The sequence below is a fragment of the Amyelois transitella genome, chromosome 2 (genome assembly GCF_032362555.1).
Source record: "Amyelois transitella isolate CPQ chromosome 2, ilAmyTran1.1, whole genome shotgun sequence".
NCBI classification, from domain to species: Eukaryota; Metazoa; Arthropoda; class Insecta; order Lepidoptera; family Pyralidae; genus Amyelois; species Amyelois transitella.
The window spans coordinates 5,505,872-5,532,845 of NC_083505.1; the positions used below are offsets into that span (position 1 = coordinate 5,505,872).

A 26,974-nucleotide genomic window follows, 5' to 3' on the forward strand; every position below is an offset into this window, starting at 1 on the left:
ACATTTGATTAATTTTATTCAATTTACAGATTCTTACACTAAGATAATTACAAAATAAAGCTTACCGATGCTATTGCTAAATCTGCCGGCGTTTCTCAGGTACGAAAACAGCTCGCCGCCGCATACGTAGTCAAACAGCATGTAGATGCAGGAGTCGTCATGTGTCCACCACCGCCTGGAGACATATATTTTGTTACTAAATTATAAAAAAAGCAACGTACATTCTCCTTTTAATGAAAGAACGAAGAAAGTTAAGCATCTTACATTACTTTTCATCGTTGTCCGGATGTTTTCCCCGGTTGGGTCTCCCTAAGGTGGAGCCTGGCGTGCGCCTGGGACCAGGAACCATATGTCATTGTACTATTAGGTATATGATAAAGTAATATATATATTTCTTCTCCTACGAGTATCTGCTAGTACCTACATATCCCCCTGTCGTTAATCGAAAATAGTGGAATATCTTTGATCTATTTTTGAGATATGCTGCGATTTCACTGAAGTCTGACAATAGTGATGCCTATTAACTCCAAAATACATTTTCAAAGCAATTCCCAGTACTAAAATACTATCAATCAATTTAAACCGAACCAATAGATCATGATGTCTACTAAAAAGTGTCAAGATGTATGCCAGACCGCCGCTTGCCGTCACAGCGCGCAGACTGAAATGTGGCGGCTCGCAATTGACGCCTGCAAAGTGCCAACTACATGTTCCAAGCACAAATAAGTACAGTTGACCAAAACTGAATAAACTGGAACCGCCGTTTGGCAAAGTTTCCAAATTAGGGATTTTCATTGTTAATATCAGTAAGTTTATGTAAGTTTATATCTAAATTATTATGTATACAAGCCAATGCATTTCTTTACACTCTCCTGCCGTGGGCGTGCTGAAGAAATTTCTCTAGAAATAAGTAGTGCCCTTGTACTGAATTTCTCTTTATTTAAGTTTTATTCTTATTTTCCTTGATGAATGAATAAAGGGACAGAAGTTGGTTAGTATTAGCCAACCGCGTTTTGGTTACCAATGCGTTTATTGGGACAGCGAAATGCAGTTAGACGGACAGCGCCGCCGCGCCGTCCGAAAGTTGAAAGGACTTCTTTTACTTAGCCATTTCGTAATGTTAAATGTCAATATGTTTTGAAAATAACCCAAAATAAACTTGGTAAAATGAAATCGTCTTACTGTACCTATCAACTATTACAATAATATCGCGTATAAGTGCATATGTCATATACAATGCAAACAGAACACGGTGCGGCACGCGGTGGCGCCGCTGCCACACTCGCATCGGAGAAATATTTGTGATTTAATTAATTGCCTCCTATAATTACGATCACGTTTCTGTTTATAAACAATTTAATAACTATATAAAACGAGAAGTCTTTGACTGATGAATTTCTGAGAATTATTTCATCAAAACTTAAAACAAATATGTAAATTGGCCGATTTTGCACCTACAAATAAGACTAATTCGGTATACCTATTACACGTAAGATCATTTCGAAAGCTTGGAAATCAGTATTATAATTAGTTAAAACTTTAATCTTTTTAACGTTAAAATAAAATCTTACATCGAAAATAACCAAGACCAGGACGAACTACTAGATCTACCAAAAGAAAACTACGTCAGAATGTATGGCAAACACTACTGCTTAGTACTAAAATTGGCAATGAGCCCAACACTGTCTACTCTAGCGTAATTGACAACCGCCACATGCACTCAAGACAATTTTCTTGGATAAACTCCGGTGCATCGCTGGATAGTGTTGCTGAAATTGAAGAGTCGGGCTTATCAGTCTCGGGTTCAGTCGGACTATCAGAAGGAACTCATGCAAACCTTGGGCAAAATTTTTCAGTCAGATGACATGCAGACTTACAGAAAGCTAGCCTGCACATCAAGGGCTTCGGAAAATCCGTTCTCTAGTAGCGTAGCTATTTTCGTCTGTGTGTTGTCTATCAGTCAGCTATCACGTGAATATACTAGTATTTTAAAATTATATATATCTGAGAATATCAACTTTATTTATGTCAATTAAACATTTATTTATTTATTTTTCATTTATCTTTTTCAGCGTGTTATTACAGATAAGATATTTCGATTAGATAATTCTAAACGTAGGACTTTATTTTTAAAGCCCGTAGGACTTGGCTTGTTTCTTGTTTTAAACTCTCACGACGACGCCACGCGGAAACTCTTTAGAAAAATAAATTAAACAAATTAAACATAGCGTCCATAGAAGTCGTAATGATATTAGACTACAGGAGTGGTACTGGTGAATGTGATGTCATTACTAATAGTTGTGACACCATAACAATTTATTTTCATCTCAATCCTGATATTTAATTGATAGCTTTACAACTGCGCAGAAAACTGCGTGTACTATGCAGATGACATATCATACCTTTAAAGCAAGTACGGCATTTCTTCGTCTTATTATTGCGATTTCTATGATAACATCCTAAAATAATATTATTTGGCGCTCTCCTGAGCTATAAAAGATTGACCGACATTATCGAAGAAAATAGAGATCGCCGTCATTTGTGTGACCCATATCGCACGCGATTTGTCACAAGTATGCCAAGGACAGTGTAAGTAACCAAAGCCGTTGCTAGGGAATTTGCATTACTATTTGTTACTTTAAATCGAGGTTGTTCCGGACACTCACTCCGATAAAATTAAAGAGATCTTAGCAATAATTCTGTTCTAACGTTATAGAATTATACAATGTAATAAATGCAGACAAGATAAGCCAAAAATCCGATATCTATCTCTTTAAAACGCTAGTTGACTTACTTCTATCAATACACAACCGAAACTACCGAACCGATTTCGATTATGATGCTGTTAACAGCCACGAAAAAGGATAATCTTAAGGCAAATAAACACGAGCAAATATTACCTACGTTTAATAGTAAAAAAAAAACTTACAAGTTTACAATGAAAGGGTGGTTGATTTCTGCAAGTATGTTCTTCTCGTTCATGACGTGGTCAACTTGCTTCATGCGGATGACGTCAGCCATGGAGAGGATCTTCATGGCCAGGTACTCGTCGGCAGCCTTGTCTTTACAAAGGCACACCCGGCCGAAGGTCCCGGTGCCTGGAACAAATCCAGAACGGCCGTTAGTAAATATTTTATTTTGAGGATAAAAAATAATTTTATACATTTCACTTTAATAATATTTATGAATATGTGACAACTAAGAAAATGGTAATTTAAATATCTTATACGAACACTAAATTCTATCTTCAGGCGGTTAAACTAGAGAGCTGACTAACACCTTTCTTACTGACGATTACTGTTAGATTTCCATAAAATTACTTAGAAATTGACAAACATAAGTGTGATCAATAAAACATGTATCACCTTAGGTCAGTGTAACGGCGTCTGAAAAAGTTTCAAGGTCATTTCGAGTAATGTAGTACGATCATGTGGATAATTGCAACAAAAGAACTTATACAATGACAATTATCATAAATAAGCGGTTCTGGATCTCCATTTTACGTAAGCTTTTTGTTTGGAGTTTGATGCTTAAAACATAAGTTCCTTTTAAGCATACATTTAAGTAGTGATTGTTTTCATTAACTGCTGCTCACTGTCTGAATCGATATTCGATTAGCAATTTGTTTATTTAACCACACGGCAGTATTTGGATACACTTCTGTGAATATTACTCGAATGAGTCAATAGAGTTTCCCGATACGATTTCTTGAAACTGTATGTAAATATTAAACTCTCGCATCCGAATCGAGCTACCCATGGGCTGGAGCACGCAAAACATCACGATAGATAAATTTCTTGCGATAAAATCTTAGGGTTCCTTTTCATATAACAAAATATTGAAAATGCACACAAATTTTGTCATGTAAATCGTGTGGTATCGGATAGTTTAAACTAAGTTTCATTTATATGAATTATTAAGCGATTAATATACCAATCATTTTGTAAGTATTCATTCCTTGGTATGCGATGGATAACAAATATCTTAAATTTCAACTTGGGTGGTAAATGATGACAGCTGTACTTTTAGGAAACTTGTGAAATGCTTTTTAAGAATCTATATATATAAAACTCTTCCGTTACTGAGTGACTGACTGACAGACAACGCACAGTCGAAACTACTGGTCGTAGACAGCTGAAATTTGGAATGTAGGTTCCTTGGGATATGTAGGGGAGCACTAAGAAAGGATTTTTGGAAATTCAACCCCCAAGGGGGGGAAAAGGGGTAAAAACGTTTCTATGAAAAATCTTATTCCTTGGGTTTATAAACTTGAAACTTGGCATGAACACGTACATAGGCAAGTAAATATGTTTGACATTATAAGTTTTTTCAAACTTCCCTCCAATCGTGATTTAGGGGGTGCGATTGGGTGACTGATTTATTAACGCACAGCCGAAACCGCTCGGTATAGGAGTCTGAGATTTTGAACAGAGGTTCCTTTAGTAACATAAGTGAGCACTAAGAAGGGATTTTTGAAATGTCAAACGGGATAAACTGAGCCGGGGCTGCGGGAAAATTCTAACGAGATACCGTGGCCCCGGAACGCAAAGGGCAACTGAAGGAACGAGGTGGGTTTTAGTCAGTAAAAGTCTGACACTCCCTTCCGTTCCACCCAGAGCGGGAGAGGTCATTTGATGATTTCCCATCCTTAAAAAAAAAGACTTTGTATGACAACTTTCAGTCGTCTCTTTAACATACATAATTATGTACATACATGCATAACATTAATAACATCACGCCTTTAAATCCCTATTTTGTGTTAACACTACCCATACAAACAGCTAAAAGGAAACAAGTGAAGAGACGAAATTTGTCCGCATCCATTTTCACCTAAATTCTTAACGTTAATGAGATTTACTTTTTATTATCAGGTCAACCTAATAGCCTCACATGTACGTATAACTTCGTAAGAATTTTCTTTCAACTCCTAACCGTTGAGGAGTTGTACCTTCCATCATCAGCTCATTCACATGGGATGATGACTATCAGACGCAAATACTTAAACAGATCTATGAAATTGTCAAAAACGTAATTGCCTGTAAATTTCTTTTGAGACGATGATTTTGTCTCGCTTTACTTTTTCTATATAGATTTGTATGTATACTAATATTATAAAGAGGAACAATCTATTTTTTTATATGTTTGTTTGTTTACACATGTAATCGATAAACTCCGAAACTACTGAATCGATTTCAAACATTCACCATTAGAAAGCTACATCATCCCTGAGTAACACAGGCTATATTTAATTCCAGTTGTAACAAGATTTCAGCCTGTGGAAGAAAAAGCCCTGTCGAGATCATTAAAAAACGCTATATATAACCGAATTACACGTGGGCGAAGCCGCGGGCGGAAAGCTAGTGTATAAATGTAAATTTTAGGATGTTTATGATTTTTAGTCATAAAAATAAAATTAATAAATACTCAAACTTAAAAAGCCAAAAATATTATCCCTTAGTTCATTAATTCGCATTTTCATAATAAATAAAATGCATTCTCTTATTTAACTATTCATTGCTGCCTTCTTCCTCGTATTCGATTAAATTAAGACCTAACTTATATCTCACGTCGTATTTACAAATAAATAATAAGCCACATTCAAACATAAACGAGAATACAATTAATTGAAACCCTGAGATATGAATCAAGGTGATTCTGAATGATACAAATAATGAGCTCACGGTTCCTGGAGCATTGTCAATTCATATTACGACTGAACTCACAATTGACCTTCTTTGATTAGTCCTCAGACTCGGATACCAATGAAGTGAAACGTTCAACCTGGACAAAAAGTCTATAATAGTCTTCAACTAAATTTGAAATAGACTAATACAATATTTTATATTGTGAAATGATTAATAGTTACTCAACCGATCTTCTTATACTGATAGCGGGTATCTTTAATTTTTGGCATCGTTCTCCACCGACAAGAGTTAGCTCTTAAATTAAAGGAGAGACTCTCTCCGTAGTATTTGCGGTAAATAAGCACGTAAACTTAACGTAGGTAATTGAAGTCACAGGCCCAATAGCTTAAAGGCCTTAGAAAATTCAGACGCGACAAGCTGGAAACTTGAACAAAACATTAAAGATTTTGAATTAGCTTCTCTGAAATATACACGGAAATTAGCTTTTATTACTGTGTTATTAAATGACGTTTGAAACATAACTGGCATATTATGTTGCTTCGAGAAAAAAATAGATCATGTGATCTTTATGAGTACGCGAACGATGATTGTTAGATCCCGAAAAAACGAACACAACACTTTATTATATATGAAACTAAAAAAAAAACGTAAATACATACTTTATTCTAATACACATTATTCAAAATTTTATTGTAGTTTATATTTATTTAGGAATCATCGACATCTGGACGATAGAAGTTTAGCGGGAGCGATGACTCTGGTACGGCCTAAAATTCTTTTTGCAACTTACGTCAAGCACTTGCGTCACTTTTAAAGTTACAGAAACACTGGTACATAAATATGTAGTATAAATATACCTCTGATGAAAAATGAGCGTTACTCATGTATGCCTGATAGTCTGGTGACTGTATTATTTAAGTTTTAAAAATATCTCTTAGTCAAACATCAAATAAAAGATGTTGTTTAAAACTTCCCTTTAATATTTCAATATCAAACATGTTTTTAAAACGTGATACAACACATTTTTGCTTTCCACTATTGTAAAAAAACATTTTAAAAAAATTAAATTTTGAAATCTTTATCTTTTATTTTTATGCAACATTTCTTTTGTCCAAAAAGTAAGTAACAAAGTAACAAAATCAATATTCCTGTACGTTCGTAAACCATAATCCCATTTGTAGTCTGTCGCCATCGTCAACGAACTCTGAGAAATGCTCGATTCTTATAATATACCAAGTCGTTCCTTATGTTACATGACTGTGTATAATACCTGAATTACACAGAATATATATACCTACTTAATTATATATGGCATAAGAATCGATGTCAAATAACGATACACGTGTTGAACCTGGTTTTGGGACTCCGACCCACGCAGGATGCTATAGTGTAGTGTTGTAAGTGAGGAGTGTATATTAAACAGTAGATTAATATTGAATCTAAATACGTTCGTCGTTCTCTCTACGTGGCGACCCTGCCTGGAACTAAAACAAAACAAACGACGACGGTAGAATGATACCGATGCGTATCATAAGCCCAACCTGCATCTTTTGCCTGAATTATTGTGGCATTTAATAGGATCAGAATCAGAATGAATCAGTGCACTGTGGTTGAAAGTTCGTCCCTTTGCAAGTATTTATCTTGTACTATGTATTCACAAACAACATTTCTTATCATACTCTCGAATAAGATATGATAGTGACAATGACTCTGTTTGAATGGTGCATACATGCATGATGCATGCCGTTGGTGCATGATTTTTTTTGTTTATACATATAAAGATTTAGCCGTATTTAAGTTATTAAATTATTTCAGTATGTTATTATTATGTTTCAACCTTTGCATGTGATTTTGCATGTTTTAATGTACTTCACAAAAAGGAACACCTTTAAATATATAGGATACTTTGCTATCCTTGTTTTACACCGACTGCGAGGGTCGTGGGCGATCCAGTACCAGTCAATTGTCTAGCCACGCTGTTTGAATCGCCGCCGTAATGATGGAAACTAACACTGACGTGAATAATACAGGTACACTGGACTAATATTCTCTACAAAATAGCAGCTAGTGTTTGGCCCAGTTTGAAGCGCCTCCTGAACGCGCAAGACATGAAGGTACTTAAATATAACATTAAAAGCAAAGGGCCGCCGTGTCATGTGATTAAAATTTGTTTGAATTGCGATGTGGAATAACTTAAAAAATAACGCTGGAAATAAATGGAAACAAAAATATTGATGCCCATTTTAACATTACCAATTATGAAGTACAGAGTTTACATTATAGAGATCAGTGGAGAGTGTCAACATTCCTATTGCCGACGACCGGTCACCGGCACCGTCCCTCCAAGAAGCAGCTCTTTTATCATGCAGTCATAAAATATGGGACACGAAATAAATTGTGAAAATAAATAGAAAAGTGCTGAGATTTATTTTAGTGTTTATCTGCAAAATTATCAGATGTTTGAATAACACACTTTTATAGCAAATAAAGTGTTAACAAAAAAGCAAATAATCGGCTTTTTGAAGAAGGAGGTTTATAATATATACAGGTAAAAATTATATTAGCATTGTATCATGTCTCACAATGATTATACAGTAAAAATAAACTGCAATATATAAAACCAAACTGTATAACTACTGTAAGTAACGGTATTTCGCCGACATGTTTAATTATATAGGTTAAAAGGCCAACCCGACGCGATACATATTTTTCTATCGTAATTTTGCGTAACACTTGTTAATTTGAGATCCCGTGACGTCAGTTTCTTCACCAATTTATTTCCGTAGGCCCTTGCGAAAGAAGCCGGACCTTGCTTGGCATGTTTATAAAAGTTTTTAAGAAATGTTACAAATCGGTGAAGCAATCGTATGTTCCTTGATTTAATTTAAACATTATGATCATAGAAAAGTTTACAACAACCTTGTTATTCGTAAGCATACAAGTGATATGAACAGTTTGTCATCAAGTCATCAATTATTTTTATTTCGCAATGATATCTTTACATTCGTTACATAAATAAATTTTAATAGCAGTTTTTATTTGAGTACAGTGATCATCAGTACATATAATGAAACAGTAAAAAAAAATTGTCTGTACTACTGTACTGTAATGACCTGATCTATAAATAGATCTGATCGGCACATTTTCAAATTATTAATTTTTTTCACGTCTGGATCGAGATCCCCTCCCCTCCGGGAAGACCTAACTGGGATGAAAGCCAGGCCAGCCAGTTCTATAAATTAAAAAAAATATATTATTAGATACAAGTAAGTACTGTAGCTATCTGTACAGAATGACGGAGGTATTTATTACCACGCCACGGAACACGAAACACCAACAATTCGTTCAGCCATGTTTTTTATTCCCAGACTTCAGAAAATGGCAATCTCTTTATCAAGTTGTGCACGACATATGCTGTCTTCTATTGTATTCAAAACAGTAGTACCTACCTACTTAAAACAATGCGTCTTTTACTTTACATAATTTGTGAATAATATAAAATTTGAAATATGTGTCTTAAATCAAATCTTTATTTTTACATTATTTAATATTAATGAAGCATGAAAACGTTATATAAATGTAATGATGTTTTTAAACCAAATGATTTTAAGGATTTGTGAAGCTGTCGTTTTTGAGTAAATACCTACTTACTTCTGGGTTTCAAAATCTTTTATTATCATACTGGACAGTTTTGCGTTGTATTCAAACTAATACAAAGTAAAACTCTTTGATATTTCTAGCTTATCGTAAACACCTAAGTTTACAGGCAGAATGATAAGTCCTAAAGATTTATGTGATAGACTGAACATTGCGAGGGTTTAATCAAAGAAGAATCTTATCAAACAATCTTGATAGACACATCTCCGATAACCAAAATAAATGATAACAAATAACATGAAAATGTTCCATTGACTCATTTCTATTTAATCTAATAGAGATGTTTTCCATATGAAGATGCTCATCAAACTATTTATATCTCGATGCATGCATATTTTTTTCAAAAATAACTTAACAAACTTTCTTTGAGACCAAAATAGATATACATACGCCTACGATATTTATTTAACATACAAGCAAGATATCCTAAATAAACCGGATACATCGTATGACTAAAATTCAGTGGGATTTGGGAGTATTAAGTAAATAAATAAATATATATACGGAACAGAATACAGAGATTGAGTTAGCCCCGAAGTAAGTTCGAGACTTGTGTTGGGAGATTCCAACTCAATGATACTATATTTTATAATAAATACTCATATAGATAAACTTCCAAGACCTAGGACAATCAGGGAAAGTTCGTGTCCCATCTTGCCCTGGCCGGGATTTCCTGCTGATAATTTAAACTTTTCCTTTCCGGTTTTTATAAAAATTATGATTAAAATAAATCTTTACTTTTTTTGGAAACTCATTTTGTGGAATCCTCAAATGGCTGCTCTACTAGTGTCATCTAAATGGAAATGAGTAAGTGGCGGCTACAGTGGTACCGGTGACCGATTCCCCAGACGAGTCGGGCGCCGGTCGGACCACTTTCACTGCTCATAAAGCACATGACGAATGTGAGTACAAACACATCTAGATCTGTAAGAAGTTTCTCGTTGGATTATTACATACATATCGTCACTTCTATATCCCTTAAGGCGTAGACTAGGCCAACAGTCTCGAAAAGATTGAAAGGACTCCAAAGGATGGATAGTGACAGTGTATGCTCATATATGATATAGTTTGGTTGGCAACACAAAGACTGCTTGAAATATTAAAAATACTTTTTTTTTGTGAATAGAAACAAATCCACTAGGTAACGAATATTATTTTCAGCATTCAGCATTTCTTCCATTGTAGGTTTTTGATAATGTTTACGTTTTATATTATATTTTATATATGATACTTATAAATAAACAAATTAAAAAGGTAAGTTGCCATTTCTATTTGAAATACGAATAATATTAAAATTTTAAATAAGTAAATATATTATTAATGCATTTGCATAAAGGTAATGCTAAAATTTAGTTAAACTTATTCATTTTTGAATTTCAAAATGACTATGTTGCCAGCCTTCTGTGCACACGAAGTAGTTGCTATGCAGCGACTGTATAATTTGTTAATTTAATTTGAGTTTGTAATCGCCTTTTTTATAAGTAATTTTAGTTTGTATGCATTTCTTGAATACAATTCTACTATAAAGTATACCGGCTGACTTGTTTAAAGACCAGCCAAATCCTATTGTGATTGATGTTAACTTGTGAAATTACATTGAGTTAGTATATGATTTTATTTTAATCCACATGTACACAAAACAAGTGGGTACGTGCTCTGCACATAAGCGTTATCGGGTAAGTACCTTTATTCGAATATGAAGCAATACACACGCAAAAACCCAATGTTTATCTAACTTTATCTCGGAATTGTGATATGAACAATTCCGAGATTCAAAATAATGGGTCTCTTATTTTCTTACTCGACTACGACGAATAAAAATGGTACGTACTATGAATAAGAGTTATATGTGTATAAATCGTGTGTGCCGTCGAAGTGTTTTACTGTTGAATTGATTGCAACGTGAATAAATTGACAAAAGAGTCCCACTTTATGTATGGAAAATATTGGTATTGGCAATTTTTAAGACACAATTTTAAATACAAATTGATGAACCCTTAAATATAAAAAATATCTTGATGGAAGAAAATATTTATCACAGCCCATTAACAGAGCACTTCATAACATAGTGAATGATAAACTGAAAGCTACTACTTATCTTTGAAAGCGCCAAGTCTACATAAAATTTCCATGAACTTAACCAAAAACCAATATTTTTTTTACTAATATTTCACTGTTATAATGAATAAACCAAAATTTAGAAAGTGATTTAACGAAATAACGCTAGTTTTTATTTTATCATTCAAATTCTAGATTTAATTTAAATATCTATTAATTAACTACTTAAACATTTTTTTAATCGTAAATGATCTGCTGATCCACATACATGTTGAATAACTTTCCATTCGCATTAACGTTTCCTGCAAAATATATTAGTTATTAAGTACATAGTTGGTAAGTAAGTGAATATTAAACAGTTGAAAAATTTCTTTAGATCCGACCCGCCCCGCCCGACTGAACCAGATCAATTTTTTAAATTGATTTATTGATTCAAACCAATACCAGTAATAAATTTTCTTCTTCTTCGTTATCTTTTCCCACTTTCTATGTGGCGTCGGCACAGTATATGTTTAGTTCTTTCAATGCAATGAGGAAATGCTGGAAGCTATGGGAATCCTTGGTCCCCGGAAAAATGCAGGGTTTTTTTAGGTTAATAAATTTTGACTAAATATGTTTATGACGCCTGTTTTTTTTTATTATTATTTTAAACTTGTAAAAAGGACTACTTATTTCTACCAATTGGTTTGGTAAATTTTTCAATATGACTGTACCAACATAATACATTACCTTCAGTTCAAATAGAAATATTTATTTCTTGTATATTAATACAGTTAATTTCCGGAAAGTTTTATATTCCAGGTAACTGCCAAATTTGAACTAAGAAATGATGTCTCAGAAATTCCCGCGGGAATGGAAATTAACGGTATTTTTCCTTTTTCGCAGGCGAAGACGGGGGCGTATGTAGTACATACATAGCCTTATAGCAATAACTATAATTAAGAATTTCAAATTAGCAATTTTATGCAAACTGAAAGTTGCAGACCTCATTTATGATGAAAGTAGTCATGCCTTTTTTGAACGAAAAGTGGTAAATTATGAAGATCAATTTTGTGTCAATAAATTACTTTTATTATATTACAAATTCGGTTTAGTTTTAGATAAAGCTGCTCCCTATATACGAGTATCTACATACTCTCATTGTCTTCATACTTACACAGTAACGACCAAGAGTCGTCAGTGAAGTTTGAATACAATTAGATCAATGGATAAGAAACGGATAAATAAAATTGAACATAAATAAATCATTTAATTTCTTATTACAAGCCGCCTCCTACGTATGTTTCTCTTCCAGACTACATCTCTATTCAATAATAAATAAATCATCACGAACAAAACAAAATGGGTGTATTTCGTGAGCCCTGACGTCACTAACGTCCAAACACAGCTGTCTTCTCTCAGCTCGACGAAGCTGTCACACACGCTATTATTTTTATCTGAAAATCTTGTTTCATCATTAATCCTTAAACTTACATCCAAGATATTGGTATATTCTCCGTGGAGTATTAATCAAAACGAAAGATCAACTAAATTATAATTCAGAGAGTGCATTTCGTAAATTATGCGCATAAGCTATTATAAAACTAGGTTTTCATCGTTTAATTAATCCTGGTGAATATGAAAGTTGTAGAGGTACACAGCAACTCGTCAGGATTCAAAGGTTTTATTAAATACTATAAATTAAAATAAGCTTACCTTCTATCACAGAACTTAAAGATACTAGACTTAAAGATGTATCTATGAATATATGTAGGTGTATCTAGCCCGGACTGTCTAGTTCATTCAGTAGGTATATGGAAAAAGACTAAAACTTAAGTTTGAAAGAAACAAAAGAATCTAGATCAGTCTGAAAACGATCAATATAAAGTAGTTTCAAATAACTAATAGTGAACAAACCGAATGTCTTTTGAAGATGGGGGAATATCCACTTGCAATGTACACACATCGTCAGTCTAAGTGTGTCAAACCTACCAATGTATTGATATTTAATTACCTACGTTGTCGACAGCTTTTCTAGTCTAGCTAATAATCTCAACGTAGTGATTAAGGTGTACGTCAAAAAGATATAATATATCTTATATTATAAGTCAATCACCTTGTTAGCCAACACCACAGAATAAATAAATGACATTATAAATGGCTCAGTAACCATTCCTACGGGGACCAGCGTCGCGTCAACACTTCTTTTCAGCAATTACTAAAAACACAATATTTTTTACGCAATTTTTGTGAAGTACATGACAGAGAGCGGATGTAACACTAGAGCTTCAGTAAATGTAATTCAAGAGACTTCATTCACCCTTGAAAAAAAAACTTTTCCCATTAGTTACTTTTTTTTAGTATTCCGCTGAAAGACTGTCAGATAATATATAAATTGAAATATCCCTCAGTTTGTACAGGTGGTGAAATATGAATATGATTGTCTGCCTACTCCACCACATGTCAAGGATGGAAGATAATTGTGATCTTTGGAAGATATCCAACATGTCCCCACTGGTGTCTAGTTCATCCACCTATTTGCGACATATGAATTAATATGAACCAACTCTGATATTTATATATAGGTAGTAGGTGCTTGAAATTATTAATTGTACACAGAAACATACATGTGCTGTATAACAAATCTACGTTCATAAGATAGAAGTAACTTGGACAGACATCATAAAAAAAACGAAAAAAGTGTCAAGAACGTAAATCTGTAGTTAAATGTCTCTCCACTTAGCCATGTTCTAATCTTGCTCACTTTTAAGTTCATTGGGTCCCGTATCAATCCTCAGCTGTCGACGTCAAACAATGATTTTCAGGCCGCCGAGCTTTAGTAAATGGGGCAAGCTGAAAAAGGGAGGCATAACCAGAAATTTGGCCCTCAGCTATAGTTTTACTTAATCTTTACGTAAAGATTGTAAGTTCTATATAAAAACGAACTAATTACCAATCACCTAGAACATTTTACGTTTCAATTGTCTCTAATTCTAGGTAGTCAATGAAACGTGTTTTAATCAAGTGACCGAAATAAATTACGTTAGCGAAGGTTGGAATTCGCAAACTGGCCAGTCACCAGTCCCTGCGTATAACAATGAGTTTATTTATTGATATTTTGCTGACAATCTAATGAACTCATGCTGAGAAATATAGAAAGGACTTCTTTTAAACATTAACAATGTTTAAAAGAAGTCCTTTCTATATTAATTAGAAATATCAGCTAAATCTATTCAATGGAGCTTTACATTTTGATTGAGCACGTAGAGCTTTATTCTTTGACTGAACGTTAATAATTATATTATATCAGTAACTTTTCACTTTCTTTTCTTAATGTCGCCAACAATTAACTTTATTGTGTCTTACTTAAGTAGTAGGTACTCCCTCAAAATGCAGCTTAAGAATACGTGTTAACTAACTTGCAAAGAAATCATCATACTAGTATTAAAAAAGAGGAAATATATGTATTATTAAAATATATAAATCTACGCATGTTATTTATTATTGTACCCAAAGAACTAGTGAACGAATTTAATTAAAACTACTTTTTTTAAAGCTTTTTGTTGAGTACTACACTATCTTTATAAACAGGAAATAACGGTCTATGCATATACAAATATAAATTATACTAATTTTTCCTATGGAGATCCACATAAGAAAAAAAATTCTGTTTAGCCGAATGTATGTCCACTTCAGATTTCGAGCGAAACATTGTTTTTCAATCTATTGAGTGAGGTTACCTACTCAAACTCATTATATTCATATAAGTAATACTGCCGGCACTGTGACGTAACCTTATGTGGAGCAGTTAAACTGGAACAAGTCTCGTTTATTAAGCCTGCAGGCGTTCTTATCGTGTTATTCTGCATAATATTTGCTACGTATGTAATACTTTTTTATCTTACACCGGTACTTATCAATGAATTAAAAATAGACGCAAACATAATTTCATACTGGTTCATGTTAAAAATTTTATTATAACTTTCATTGTAATATTTTAACCCGTGGTTAGGTAGATAGGTCATTGTGAAATGGACGGCGGATTTTTCTGTACACAGGTACATAATATTAAAAGGTATTATGTAGATGTATCATAGCTATTTATTTGAATTTGAATTTTTCAGATCTAAGTCCAAAAAGTGTAATACTATTTTTTTCTCATTCTGTTTAAGTAGGTACATATTTACATATATTACATAGATATTTACACATAGCACACCTATTTCCCGGAGGAATAGGCATATCCTACATCTTTCCACTTGCGACGCTTACTTCTTTTGCTGCCAAATCCATTTTTTTTTTTCAAGGAATCGATAAATGGTAGGTATATATACTCTTGACCTGTCTTTTCACCATAACGTCCCCGATTTAGGTAATCAGGACATGTTGGTCTAACTTCTCTCTTTCTACGTCCTCTTTAGCAGTTTTATACTAGAGTAGTAATTATGCAATACAGTACTTAGTACCTGGATAATTCGCAACGGAAACTACGTCCACTATTTCTTAACTGAATTTGATTAAATAATTTCCTTGTTACCCCACATCTTACTGTCCTCTAATCCAGCGATCAACATTTTTTCACTGCATTGTGCAGTGTACAAACAATAACAATAGAAACCGGAACAAAACAATGCCTACTAAACTGAATGAAAACCGAGACACGTAATGTAAATAAGTTTTTATGACTGTATTATTCAAAGTTTCATAATACTATAAATCTTAGTTTACATTAAACGACTTTTCAAAAAATTGGATTTCGTGACAAAGTGAAGGCTCTACCCACTACATGAGGTGGGGGTGCGTGCCAGCCTCGCGTGCGCTGCTAGGGATCACGACAAACACTAACCTTATACTTAGATACCAAATGCAATGTCTACAAAAGAAGTATTGATAAACTCAAACAAAGGCAATACGGTATAATTTTATAATTCTTTATTATAGGTTCGATTTTCAGCCGGGCGTTGAGTTAGTAAATATCATTTAACATATCATTTATACGATGCGCTTAGTGTAAAAGGTATAAATGTAAAATGTGCCATATACATAATCAAAACTCATTCGTTTTCTTTACATATTACCATGTGTAGACTTCATAATCTGTACAAATTATGTAATTCTAATAAAATACTTTCCGATCAATTCTGTAAACCGACCATCATGAAACCGCAAGAAAAATCCACTCAATCAGTCGTGTTTCGGACTTCTCGATGCTTACGCTGATATTATGCAGGTAAGGTAAGCAATGAATATTTAATGAGAGCGAGTGGACAGTAAACGGTGTTTTATATTCATGGGTTCTGGCAGTTCGAGGGCCTTTGATCGCGAGCCGAGTAATCGCTAATGAGTGAGACAGGTCGCCTTTGCTACTACGAATGTATACGAATTGCAGGAAACAATTTCTCTGCACCGGATGCTTGCTTCAACCAGCGTCTGTGCAATGCACTTTTTGCCTTGATCACTTCCATTGTGTATCTTCAGGTAAAACACACGTTACAGACACGTATTGCAAGAAATATTTAATAATCTCCTCTATTTTCCTTTTGTTTTTGTTTGAATCGAGAGTTGCTCAAAAAGGTGTATCGAATGAAAATTACTATGAATTTTTTTGTAAGAAAATAGAATACTCGTATATAATAGAAGTAACATGTACCTGTAGACGCATATAGCTATAAAAACAATCACAGGAAAAACAATGGGTTAACGACCTTTAAGTTATTTTAGCCTCCGCTTTTGGTCTACAAATATTTTAAATGTTGACTTTGTAGACCACAATGAAGGTATGATAATTACATACTTAGTAACCAAATGGGTTGTATAGAATAAAAACGAGAATTTGTAAGAAGATCATCTCTGGCGGACCTTGAGCTGATAAGATGATTATTCTATATTTGACTATTGAATTTATTGCATTGATGTAATAAATTTACAAATAACGAATGAGTGTATATAGTATTTGAATATAAAACAACGTCGATATAGTTCTTTCATAAATCATAACCATATCAATGTTTTATTATGATTTATCGGTATGATCAAAATACATAGTGAACAAATATCGGTATTTCGATCGATAAATGACGCGCATGAAGCGAAGGGATCAAAATCTTATCGTATTTGTATATTATTAGCTTCCAGTTCCGGGCAGACGGCACGTTTTGGCAACATGAGTTCATGTGCTAATCTCTCATAACAATGTTAAAATATATTTCAACATAATAAAATAAACCACTAAAACAATAATCAATGAAAATCTTAAGTATAAAGCATATTGAAAAATAGCTGATACACTGTGTGGGATGAAAATTTGACGCACAACTTTTCTTTCATGTGTCAAGAAACTTTTTTACAGACGTCGACTAATGTCGTGACGAATTGTTAATTTAGAATTAAGATGTTTACATACGACATGTTTTTACGCTTATGTGCGAAAATATAATTCTTATGTAGTTTAACTATTTCCTATTTACATACGTGTTAGTTATTTAATTTTTGAAATGTAAACATGTTTTTAGTGTTTCATGAAATTAATTATGTTTAAACCTAAATCTCTTTATCTTGTTCTATTTTGTCCTGCACTCGAAAAACTGAAAACGGGTATTCTCCTGTATTTTATCACAAAGGCCATCCATACCTCACCAATCACCAAACATATCACTCGCATGTCGAAACAAACTTTCCGTGACGTCGCGTTGTCGTAAATTACTATAAAATTGACCGTGTTATGAGAGCAAGGAACGCTTTATGAAAGTTACAGGTAATTTTAACATTTACGATACTTTGCTTTTGACACTTTATAAATCGTTATAACACTAACGAGTGTTTCCCAGAAGCGTGGGAGTGTGCAGTCACGTAATGTAGGTCGCCTTCGCTGAAAGGGGAAAAATCCACGCGGCAACCAATGTATTTGACATTATTGTTATTTATGCTACCAAACTCTTAAAAAGTCGCAGCCCGAAACGAAGTGATTCGTTGTAATGAACATATTTTCAAGATGTCACTTTTTCACACTTTGCCCTACTTTGGGCAATAGGCATTTATCATGAATCCTATCGAAATCGTTCAATTATTTAAAAATCATAAGAGTTCCTATGAGAATTTTCTGAGATTGCATGTACGATTTTTTTTTCCTTTTTTACCTATAAATTTCAGGACAGAATGTTGGACAGGACCGATAAGAAAAAATACATACATAAAATCACGCCTCTTTCCCGGAGGGGTACTAGACTACCTCTTTCCACTTGCCACGATCTCTGCATACTTCCATAAGAAAAAATATTATTCAGTATTCTATGTTAAATCCTAATTCCTTTAGTAACATTAGAATTTATTATGTAAAAAGGGTATATTACTTGCCAGCTTTGAATATTAATTTTCATTGTGAAGGAAAGTCGATAAACAACTGTTAAATAATGTATGTTCTTATAATATGTAAACTGAGTCGGTGCACTATTTTATTGATGAGCACATACATTACCAAAGTCAAGAGGTTAATTTAATCAACTCATTCATTTAGTGCCATTCGTAGAAATAAATTGTTTTCATAAGAATAATTACACGCACAACATACCTACTACTTATAGAAAACAAATCTGAAACTATGTTTAATAAATTTTAGAAATTGAAACCAGTTTTGCAATTTTAAAACACATATTTGCAAAAAAATAGCTAACTGGATTCGGTCTGCGACTTCGTCCGTGTTGATTCTTTATTTTTCAATAAAAAGTAGCCTATGATTTTCCTCATGGTCAACTATATCTCTGTACCAAATATCATCAAAATCGATTAAGTGGTTTAGCCGTGAAAACGTAATAGACAGACAAAGTTGACAAAGTTACTTTCGCATGTATAATACTTATTAGTAGGGTTTTTATCGTTGCGATGCTCAGATTGTACCTACGTAGGTACGGTCGCGTTCATAATTGCAGTCATAGTTCGCAAAACTTTATAGCTTGCAGTCACCGCTGTCACTCACACATTCACACAAATAACACAATAAACAACAAGCGGTTAAGCGTTGGGTAACGCGCCATCAAGAAGAGGGTAGTGTAAAAAGTCGACCGCGCAGCGGCCGTCGTCCGCTTATCAACACAGCGACACGCCACACAGCGGAGATCCATGGTGGAACAGTACGAAAATAATGGCTTCATACCGAGCAGAACATTTGCGGAACAGTTCGACACATCAGTGGTTACTGTTCGTCGAGTTTGCACCGTGAGGGACTATTCCACAGACAGCCAGCAAGAAAGCCGTATTTATCCGAAATAAATAAGCAAAAACATTTAGAATTTGCTCGGCAGTATTTGGATTTTGAATGGAACACGGCGATATTTACGGACAAAAAGTTCGTTTACGTCATCGCAACACGGTAGGCTTCATTTATGGCGAAGAAATGCAACTCGGTATGAAGAAAAAAATATTGTGCCAAATATGGAGTCTGGACGCATATCTGTAAATATGTGGGGCTGGATGAGTGCTGCTGGACCTGGGGAACAGGTGTGGATAGCAGGATGCGCTACAGCTGCTCATTATGTGCAAGTGCTGCAAGAAACCATGTTACCAACTGTGCGGTGTATTTATCCGATTGATGATATGCAATATCATTTGTGCAAGACAACTACCCTGTGTATCGAGTCCATATAGTGCGTAAAAGGTTCTGCCAGTTTATATTAAAACTACTACTTAGATAGTATTTTAAGGACAGCTTCAATATCTTTTCTTTATGAAAACGAATAATTAAGCTGTAACCTTAATAACAGGAGATAGGTAAATTAGTGTAATATGCTGTATGTATACCTTTATATAATCATCAATATGTAAACAAAACTATAGGTAAACTGTTTCAATAAAATTTACTAATTTTAATTATTGAGTGTTTTATTTTGCTCCCTCTTGTTTAATATTTCTTGCTGATTTCCGTGTTTGAAGACACGGGTATCGTAATTCTTAGATATCAGTTAGTTAGTTAGTCAGTCAGTTACTTAGTTCAAATGGCACCTTGAAACATTAAAAATTGTCAGTAACAATATATATTTTTTTTTTAATAGACAGAAATTCCTTGAATAACTTCGGAATCCGCTAGTAACTAGAACAAGCGAGTGTGAGCAAGCGAGATTATCTAATATATCTTAGATCTCACTTGCTCACACGAAGTAATAAAATTGCTACCCAATAACTTTCAAAGGAACCACTACCTATGTTAGGGTCGTGTGCAGACAAACTTTCAACACACATAAGACATAAGTCTGGCAGTCGCAGGCTTCCCTCTATAGGCAAATCTTATGCAAATAATGAGAGACGACGATATCTCGATCGACAATTATCGGGCCCAGTTCGGCCATCGTTGATTACCCTCTCTTTCTGTTTTGTTATGTTATATGTCATAGAATAATAAACTGTTTTACTTAGTAATCATTGGTATTAAAGACCGTATTCATTTGAAGGAATATTTATTCTTTTTAAATATGCATGTGTGTGTGTATCTAGTGGAACCACAGTGCACGCTATTTTAACCCGTAAGAATTTTAAAACTATGACTGCAGATATGAACGCGATCGTACGTACTTACGCATTGAACACAGAAATAGCCAGCAATTACACTTGTGACTTGTGAAATCAGTCGGAGCCATCAAGTTTCCGTCGACAAATACTCGCTTCCCTTCATAAATCGCTTCTCCGCTTTCGAGTTTGTTGACTCTCCGAAACATTTCACTTTTTTCGTCTCGAAACTGGCTCCTTAACCCACCAGTCTTCAGTTACGTGGCCATTGCATAACTAAACCTGTTCGCGATTGATTAAGCAGACCTTTATTTGGTTTTTGTTCAATTGTTTTTTATAGTCGCAGAATCGTGTAACAATTATTTAATTAGGCACCTATGCTTTAAAATAAATAAAGTTAAATTTAGTACTTTCTACCTTTGAAAGTAATCATTCAGAAGGATTTTAATACTAGAAAATAGTCATAAAAGTATAAATAATTTTTATTTAAATAATATTGTATCCAATTATAACTCCTGCAACAGATAAAAGTTTCTCTTCGCGTAAAAACAAAACCCACTTTCAATAGATATTAGTCATTTATATTTCATGAAATATCTGTCAAAAACCACTTTCTTAATTTTATGTTAAGAGCTTGAGACAAATTATAATCCAATCTTTCCTTTTAAAAGCTCCTGCATATGAAAATATCTAAATGCAAATGAGTTTGCTTTTGAATATCTGTATTAGTAATGACCTGGACGATGCAAGCCGGTAAAGTTGCAATGTCACGGCGCTAGCAGTGTTAGCCGCCGTGTGTGCGGGAGAAAGTATTGCACACACATCTCGTGAGTTGTGGTGTCTCTCGCAGATGCTGACTGCCGTGTCTCGACTCTAAACCAAAAATAACCTAACTAAATCTAGAAGAGTAACTAATGTTTTCTAAAACTAAGAATTTGAGTTATAGTATGTTAATTGAATTTGAGTTAAGTTCTTGTTAGCAGTGAGATATGTTTTGGTCCGTCCGTGACCAAACAAAATAAACGCAGAACATTAACACAAGTAGAATAAAAGTAAAAATAAGAAGAACCTTTGTTGAGAACAATTACTTTGTGAAAACAATTTCATGGATAAATAGAAGTAAATTTGAATGGGTTACCAACCGGCCTTTGAATTATCTAGTATAAATTCCTTCCCCTGTCTTATTTGTAAATTCGTATCTTCCTATCTACAATTTCTTTCTAAAAACAGCACACTCTATATCATTTTTATTGTAAATTTGAGATAATTATATAAGGTCGCGTGTCCAAAATGAGCAGGACGCCTGTAATACTCTAATGTTTGTTTATTTACATTTATGTCTACGAGATAATAATATTAGCGGTTAGCACATGCAACCTTGCATAAATTGAACAATCATGTTCCAAATTGAACACTTCGGAATAATGGATAAAAATAAGATACAACATGCAATCTTTTCGTTTATTTGGACTGAGTAAACTGACCTAGTGTGGCAAAACATTGTGTGATGTACAAATATTTATTAGTGTATTGAAATAGTTCAGAAACTGGGATGAAAGATAACTAACCGGTTTTGATATAATTAGGATGAGGTTATTAGCTCTTGGGATGTATCGGCCATTAGATCGCCTCATCCGCAATCATATATTTTAGGTCACAGCTCCTGGTAGTGATGGCACCCCTCCTAATTCAATAGCGAAACTAATAAGGCACCAGTATGTTCACTTTGTCACAACCTAATTTAATTTGTATCGAAGCACCATAACCTCGTAACTTAATTGTTGTGGATTAAATGGTCACTTAGATCGAGAGAATCCCGAAAACTATATACATACCACTCTTTCGTTACTTCTACTGAGTGACTGACATAGTAGCAGCTTAAACCATGAGCACCAGGGTCAGGGAGACTTGAAAGGTACGTTGTTTCCTAAAAATGTTATACTAGTTTCCTTTTCCTTTTCTCTTTGTTATAATTAGTAGTGTTAAATTAATTTCATTCAACAAAATTTTAATAAAAATTTTGATAAATCATATGATGAAATATAAAATTTAATTGTCTAGGGCATACTCTTACTCATAAGAGTATGAAAAGATTTCCCAAAATTTGTGCGGGAACTGTTCAGAACCGCGGTCTAGTCTTTAAAAAAAGTCGCACAACTGTCACACTTAAAATAAATTTACAGGAAAGTATCCATAAAAAGATCATAAATTTTAATTATTTTCATAGTTTATGTTTAATAAGTAAACAAACTTTTTATTACTAGTAAAAAAGACATCAACGCTCTAACATGTTAAGTACCTTGACACACATTATAAAAATTAGCCAACATTTCATACTTCAAAAAAGTTTTACAAATCTGGCGAGTATTTAAATTCTAGAAAATCCTTAACGTTATTATACTATTCTGTATCAGGATTAAAAGAGATCAGTTGAAATTTTTAAATTATGTTAAGAACTCATAAATCATCAAAACCGACCTTCGACACCCGCATCCAAGTTTACAGTTGGATATTAATAATGCGTCAGGTGTAAGAAAACGGCCAAGGTTGCTGCACTGATATGAGAAGTTGCAGTCACCTCACCAGTATAAATAAGGCACTACATATTTAATATAATATATTATGTATTAATGTAAGATTAACTGTATTTTTGTCAAACCTTTATAAGTAGACAAAGAGTTCTCTTTAAAAAAAGCGAAAGGCAAAACAATCAATGGAACCAATTTAAGTGGATAATAAAAAATAATATCTCTTTTTAAGGAAAAAACCATAAAGGTATTTAAAGGTAGGTAGGATTTTTAATTAACACTGTATTTAAAATAAGAATTAGTACAAGTAATCAAACCCAAAGGTTAAGTCAAAACTAGCCTCGTCAGATGTTAACCCGATGATGTTATACCAGTAATGATTATAATAACCCCGCACTCTGATTCACGACACGCAGCCTGTTATGGGATATTAGTCATCGTGAAATATAACTGTTAGCTTCTCTAAGTTTCTGACGCTCACTATGAGCCATTGTAACAAAAGGTCACAAAAGCGGTCGCGACTCAGGGTCAGAGGCCCGGGATTAGTAATGGACAGCAATAAATCTTCATTCAACTTTCTTTTCTCGCTCGACATCTTTATGATCTCTCAGGTGGGAACTATTGCGAGTTTTCTCCAAATGTTTTTATTGTGTGTAAAAATATTAAGACATGGGTTGAGATGAAGGATCTCAATGAAGCTATTTAACATAACATTTAGTTAGGTGCGTTCTTCGTTTCACCTTGTAATTAAATATAATTACAAGTACCTAACTTCTGCGTATCGCATATATTTTCATATAGGTAACCTTATTAATATTTCTGGTAATTAACACCTGGAGATAAATTAAAGTTGACAAAAGGATCATATCACTAAATTATCAGAAGTTTAACGTTTGTGTGGCACACTGCCCTAGATATTTGCAGATGACGCGAGACAATGCACAATAGTTCGCGTGCTAACATGTTAGCAATGATACCAGTATTCAGACCATTCATTAAACATGTTTACATTCTACACTAACACTCTATTATTGCATTAATTATTCCGAAGTTAACAAACACTATGGAAGCTATATTAAAACAATTATCGGTTTGGATGGGTGCTCGCCAATTGTTACTCTGGCTTTATGAATTTCTCTAATTAGCCCCGACCAATTTCACAGAATGCCAGAAACATCATAAATAAATCATGGCAGAACTCCTTTTCGTCCTTTTTTAGATTGATTATTCAGATTAAAAGGAAAACAAAGCAAGTTGTAACGAGATTGTCGCACATTTGTAAAGTCGTTACCGTAAATGGGGCGGTGACCGAGAATAAAGCACAGCACAAACCCAATCCCGCTGCCCGCACGACGGTTTGCGCTCTGTTTCATCTGCACAATAACTCACTTCTCCTGTTAATCTGATCCTCACTGAGATTACTCTTAGTAACTCCCCAGACCAACTATTTCAGTGGCCAGGAGATAATTAAATGAAGTTTTAAAGTTAATCTCTTTATTTCTCGAGAAAAGATAACATCAACGAAATATCTACAACACATACTTATCACCACAGATCCATCTAACTTTTCACCTGCAGTAAAAGTGAATAGCTTCTCACGAAATCTAACTTCTCATTCGGAATACTGATTTCTTTATCTGGTTGAATACTTTCGCCATTCATTTGGCAAATGATTTGTTTTCAAATAAATTTAATTTAAAAAACCAAAGATAAGTTGATTATATAATCAACACACATATGTGTCTGTCCGAAACATAAAAAGTAATTAAATGAGAATAATCATTAACGACTTCAGTGAAACGTTACTGAAATTTTACTAAGTATAAGATATACCTACGCTAAATCAAAGACGTTTTTAAATGTGCATAGAAAGTTTTGATTTCTATTTGCAAGTTTTGTATATATCTCCCACGTCCACGATTCCCAGTAAGTAGGTATATTGCAGCATAAAGGAAAGAACATGTTAGTATTTGTTACCTACTTATCCGAAGTTACCAATAGTAGACTTAAGTATACTTTTTACTATCAATAGTATCAAAAATGGCTATTTCTTTTGACAATTATTGGGTATAAAGAGAGATTGATTGCAGGCGTCATTTAAAATTAGGTTTTAATTTAAAAACGTGGACTATGGATGTACTTAGTTCTATGTTATCTAGGCGCATAATAAACACTGAAATCTGAGACACTTCCACATTATGAATCGTTGATAAATCATTAACATTCCCAATAATTAGAGACAAAATATTTCCTCCAGTTTCCGTGTTTATCTTTACAATGTCACAGCTGCAGGCTGCAGCCTTTACTAGGTCAACTCGGTGCTCGATCGCCCTTGGCCCATATATTGCGAGGGATTTGGGTCGAGAGCCGACCCGGCCCGTACGCCACGGAACCTATCGAGAGTGGAGATCGCTGATACGATATCTAATACTTTCGTCCTTCATATGTTTGGGCGTAAGTACGTAAAATTAGGTATGACAAAGTCGACAAAATTGTACTAAGGTTATTGAATTTAAATAATATGCGTCATTAAGTAAACTTGTATGAGTAGTGTGAGAGATTTAATTGGTAATTTTTTTTTCATCATTTCTCTTAATAGTAAACAAACAAAAAGACGAAGTTGATATAGGTATTTTGGTTAGCTATGTGGCAGATACGAAGGCCCTACCCAGTTTTTGTTAAATGTAATATTGTGGTCGAAAAGGAATTTTGACATGAATATTTATTATACTTAATTTGATCTTAGGACCTCGCGTAAAATTTATAAAGCACATTTTAACAATCCCGAATTTAGTTACACTATAGCATACATTTTTTAATTTTATTTTCTTAAACACTGGACATTTACCCACAAGGCACAAGAAAGCCGTGTGCAAAAGTAACTAAAATAAACAGAGTAGGAGTTGCTCTAATAAATAATAGAATTGACTTCAGCAATACTCGTATTTAGCCATTTTTACTTTGACATGGTATATATATGCTTTATAAACAAATAAAATTATGTTTTCTATATTAAGCCTATTCTATATCATGTACATAAACTACATTAGGTTTAATGTATAATTAAACGAAGATATAAAAGATTTCTATAAAATTCTTATAACGCTTTTAATCCGCCTTTGCTAATCATTGGTATATTCAAGTTGTAATAAATACCCCCTGAAAGTTAATATAAAACCTATAATAGTATAACTAGCTTCGCTTCTAGAGTAATTTCGGGAAAATATTAGCCCTTGTTTTCCCTAAAGGTGTCTGTTTGTTTGTCAATTAAGATCAAAATCAATCCAGTAGTTTTATAACAAAAAAGTACAAATCAGTTTTCTTTATAAAATTAGCTGCTCTTGAAGAGTAGTTATTTAAGCGACGCTTTCATTTGTATCGTTAATTGTTGCCACACTTCTCCTGGTGATTGTCTTGGTGACATCCTCTCCCTGAGGATGTGCCCAGGGTCCGCTTAAGACTATAATCCTAAAATGGGTAAATTGTATCTCTTGATGAAGGTACTTAAATGCGATTCCCGTATCTTTTCAAGGGACCTAAATACGGCATTAATTATATCGATCTTTGGTACACAAACCGTCAAGATTAAGTATGCACCCCCTTTATTGGCCG

General features: G+C 33.8%; 1 protein-coding gene across 1 annotated transcript in view; it reads right to left on the reverse strand.

The window, feature by feature from the left end:
• The window catches only part of LOC106143169 (cAMP-dependent protein kinase catalytic subunit 3), a 39,213-nt gene that overhangs the window by 10,656 nt on the left and 1,583 nt on the right, over positions 1 to 26,974 (reverse strand). Inside the window, exons 2-3 of the mRNA XM_013345186.2 lie at positions 2,930 to 3,098; positions 66 to 175 (exon numbers count right to left, since the gene is read on the reverse strand). Coding sequence (XP_013200640.1) covers positions 66 to 175; positions 2,930 to 3,098 — 279 coding nt within the window. The remainder of the gene's footprint in view (positions 1 to 65; positions 176 to 2,929; positions 3,099 to 26,974) is intronic.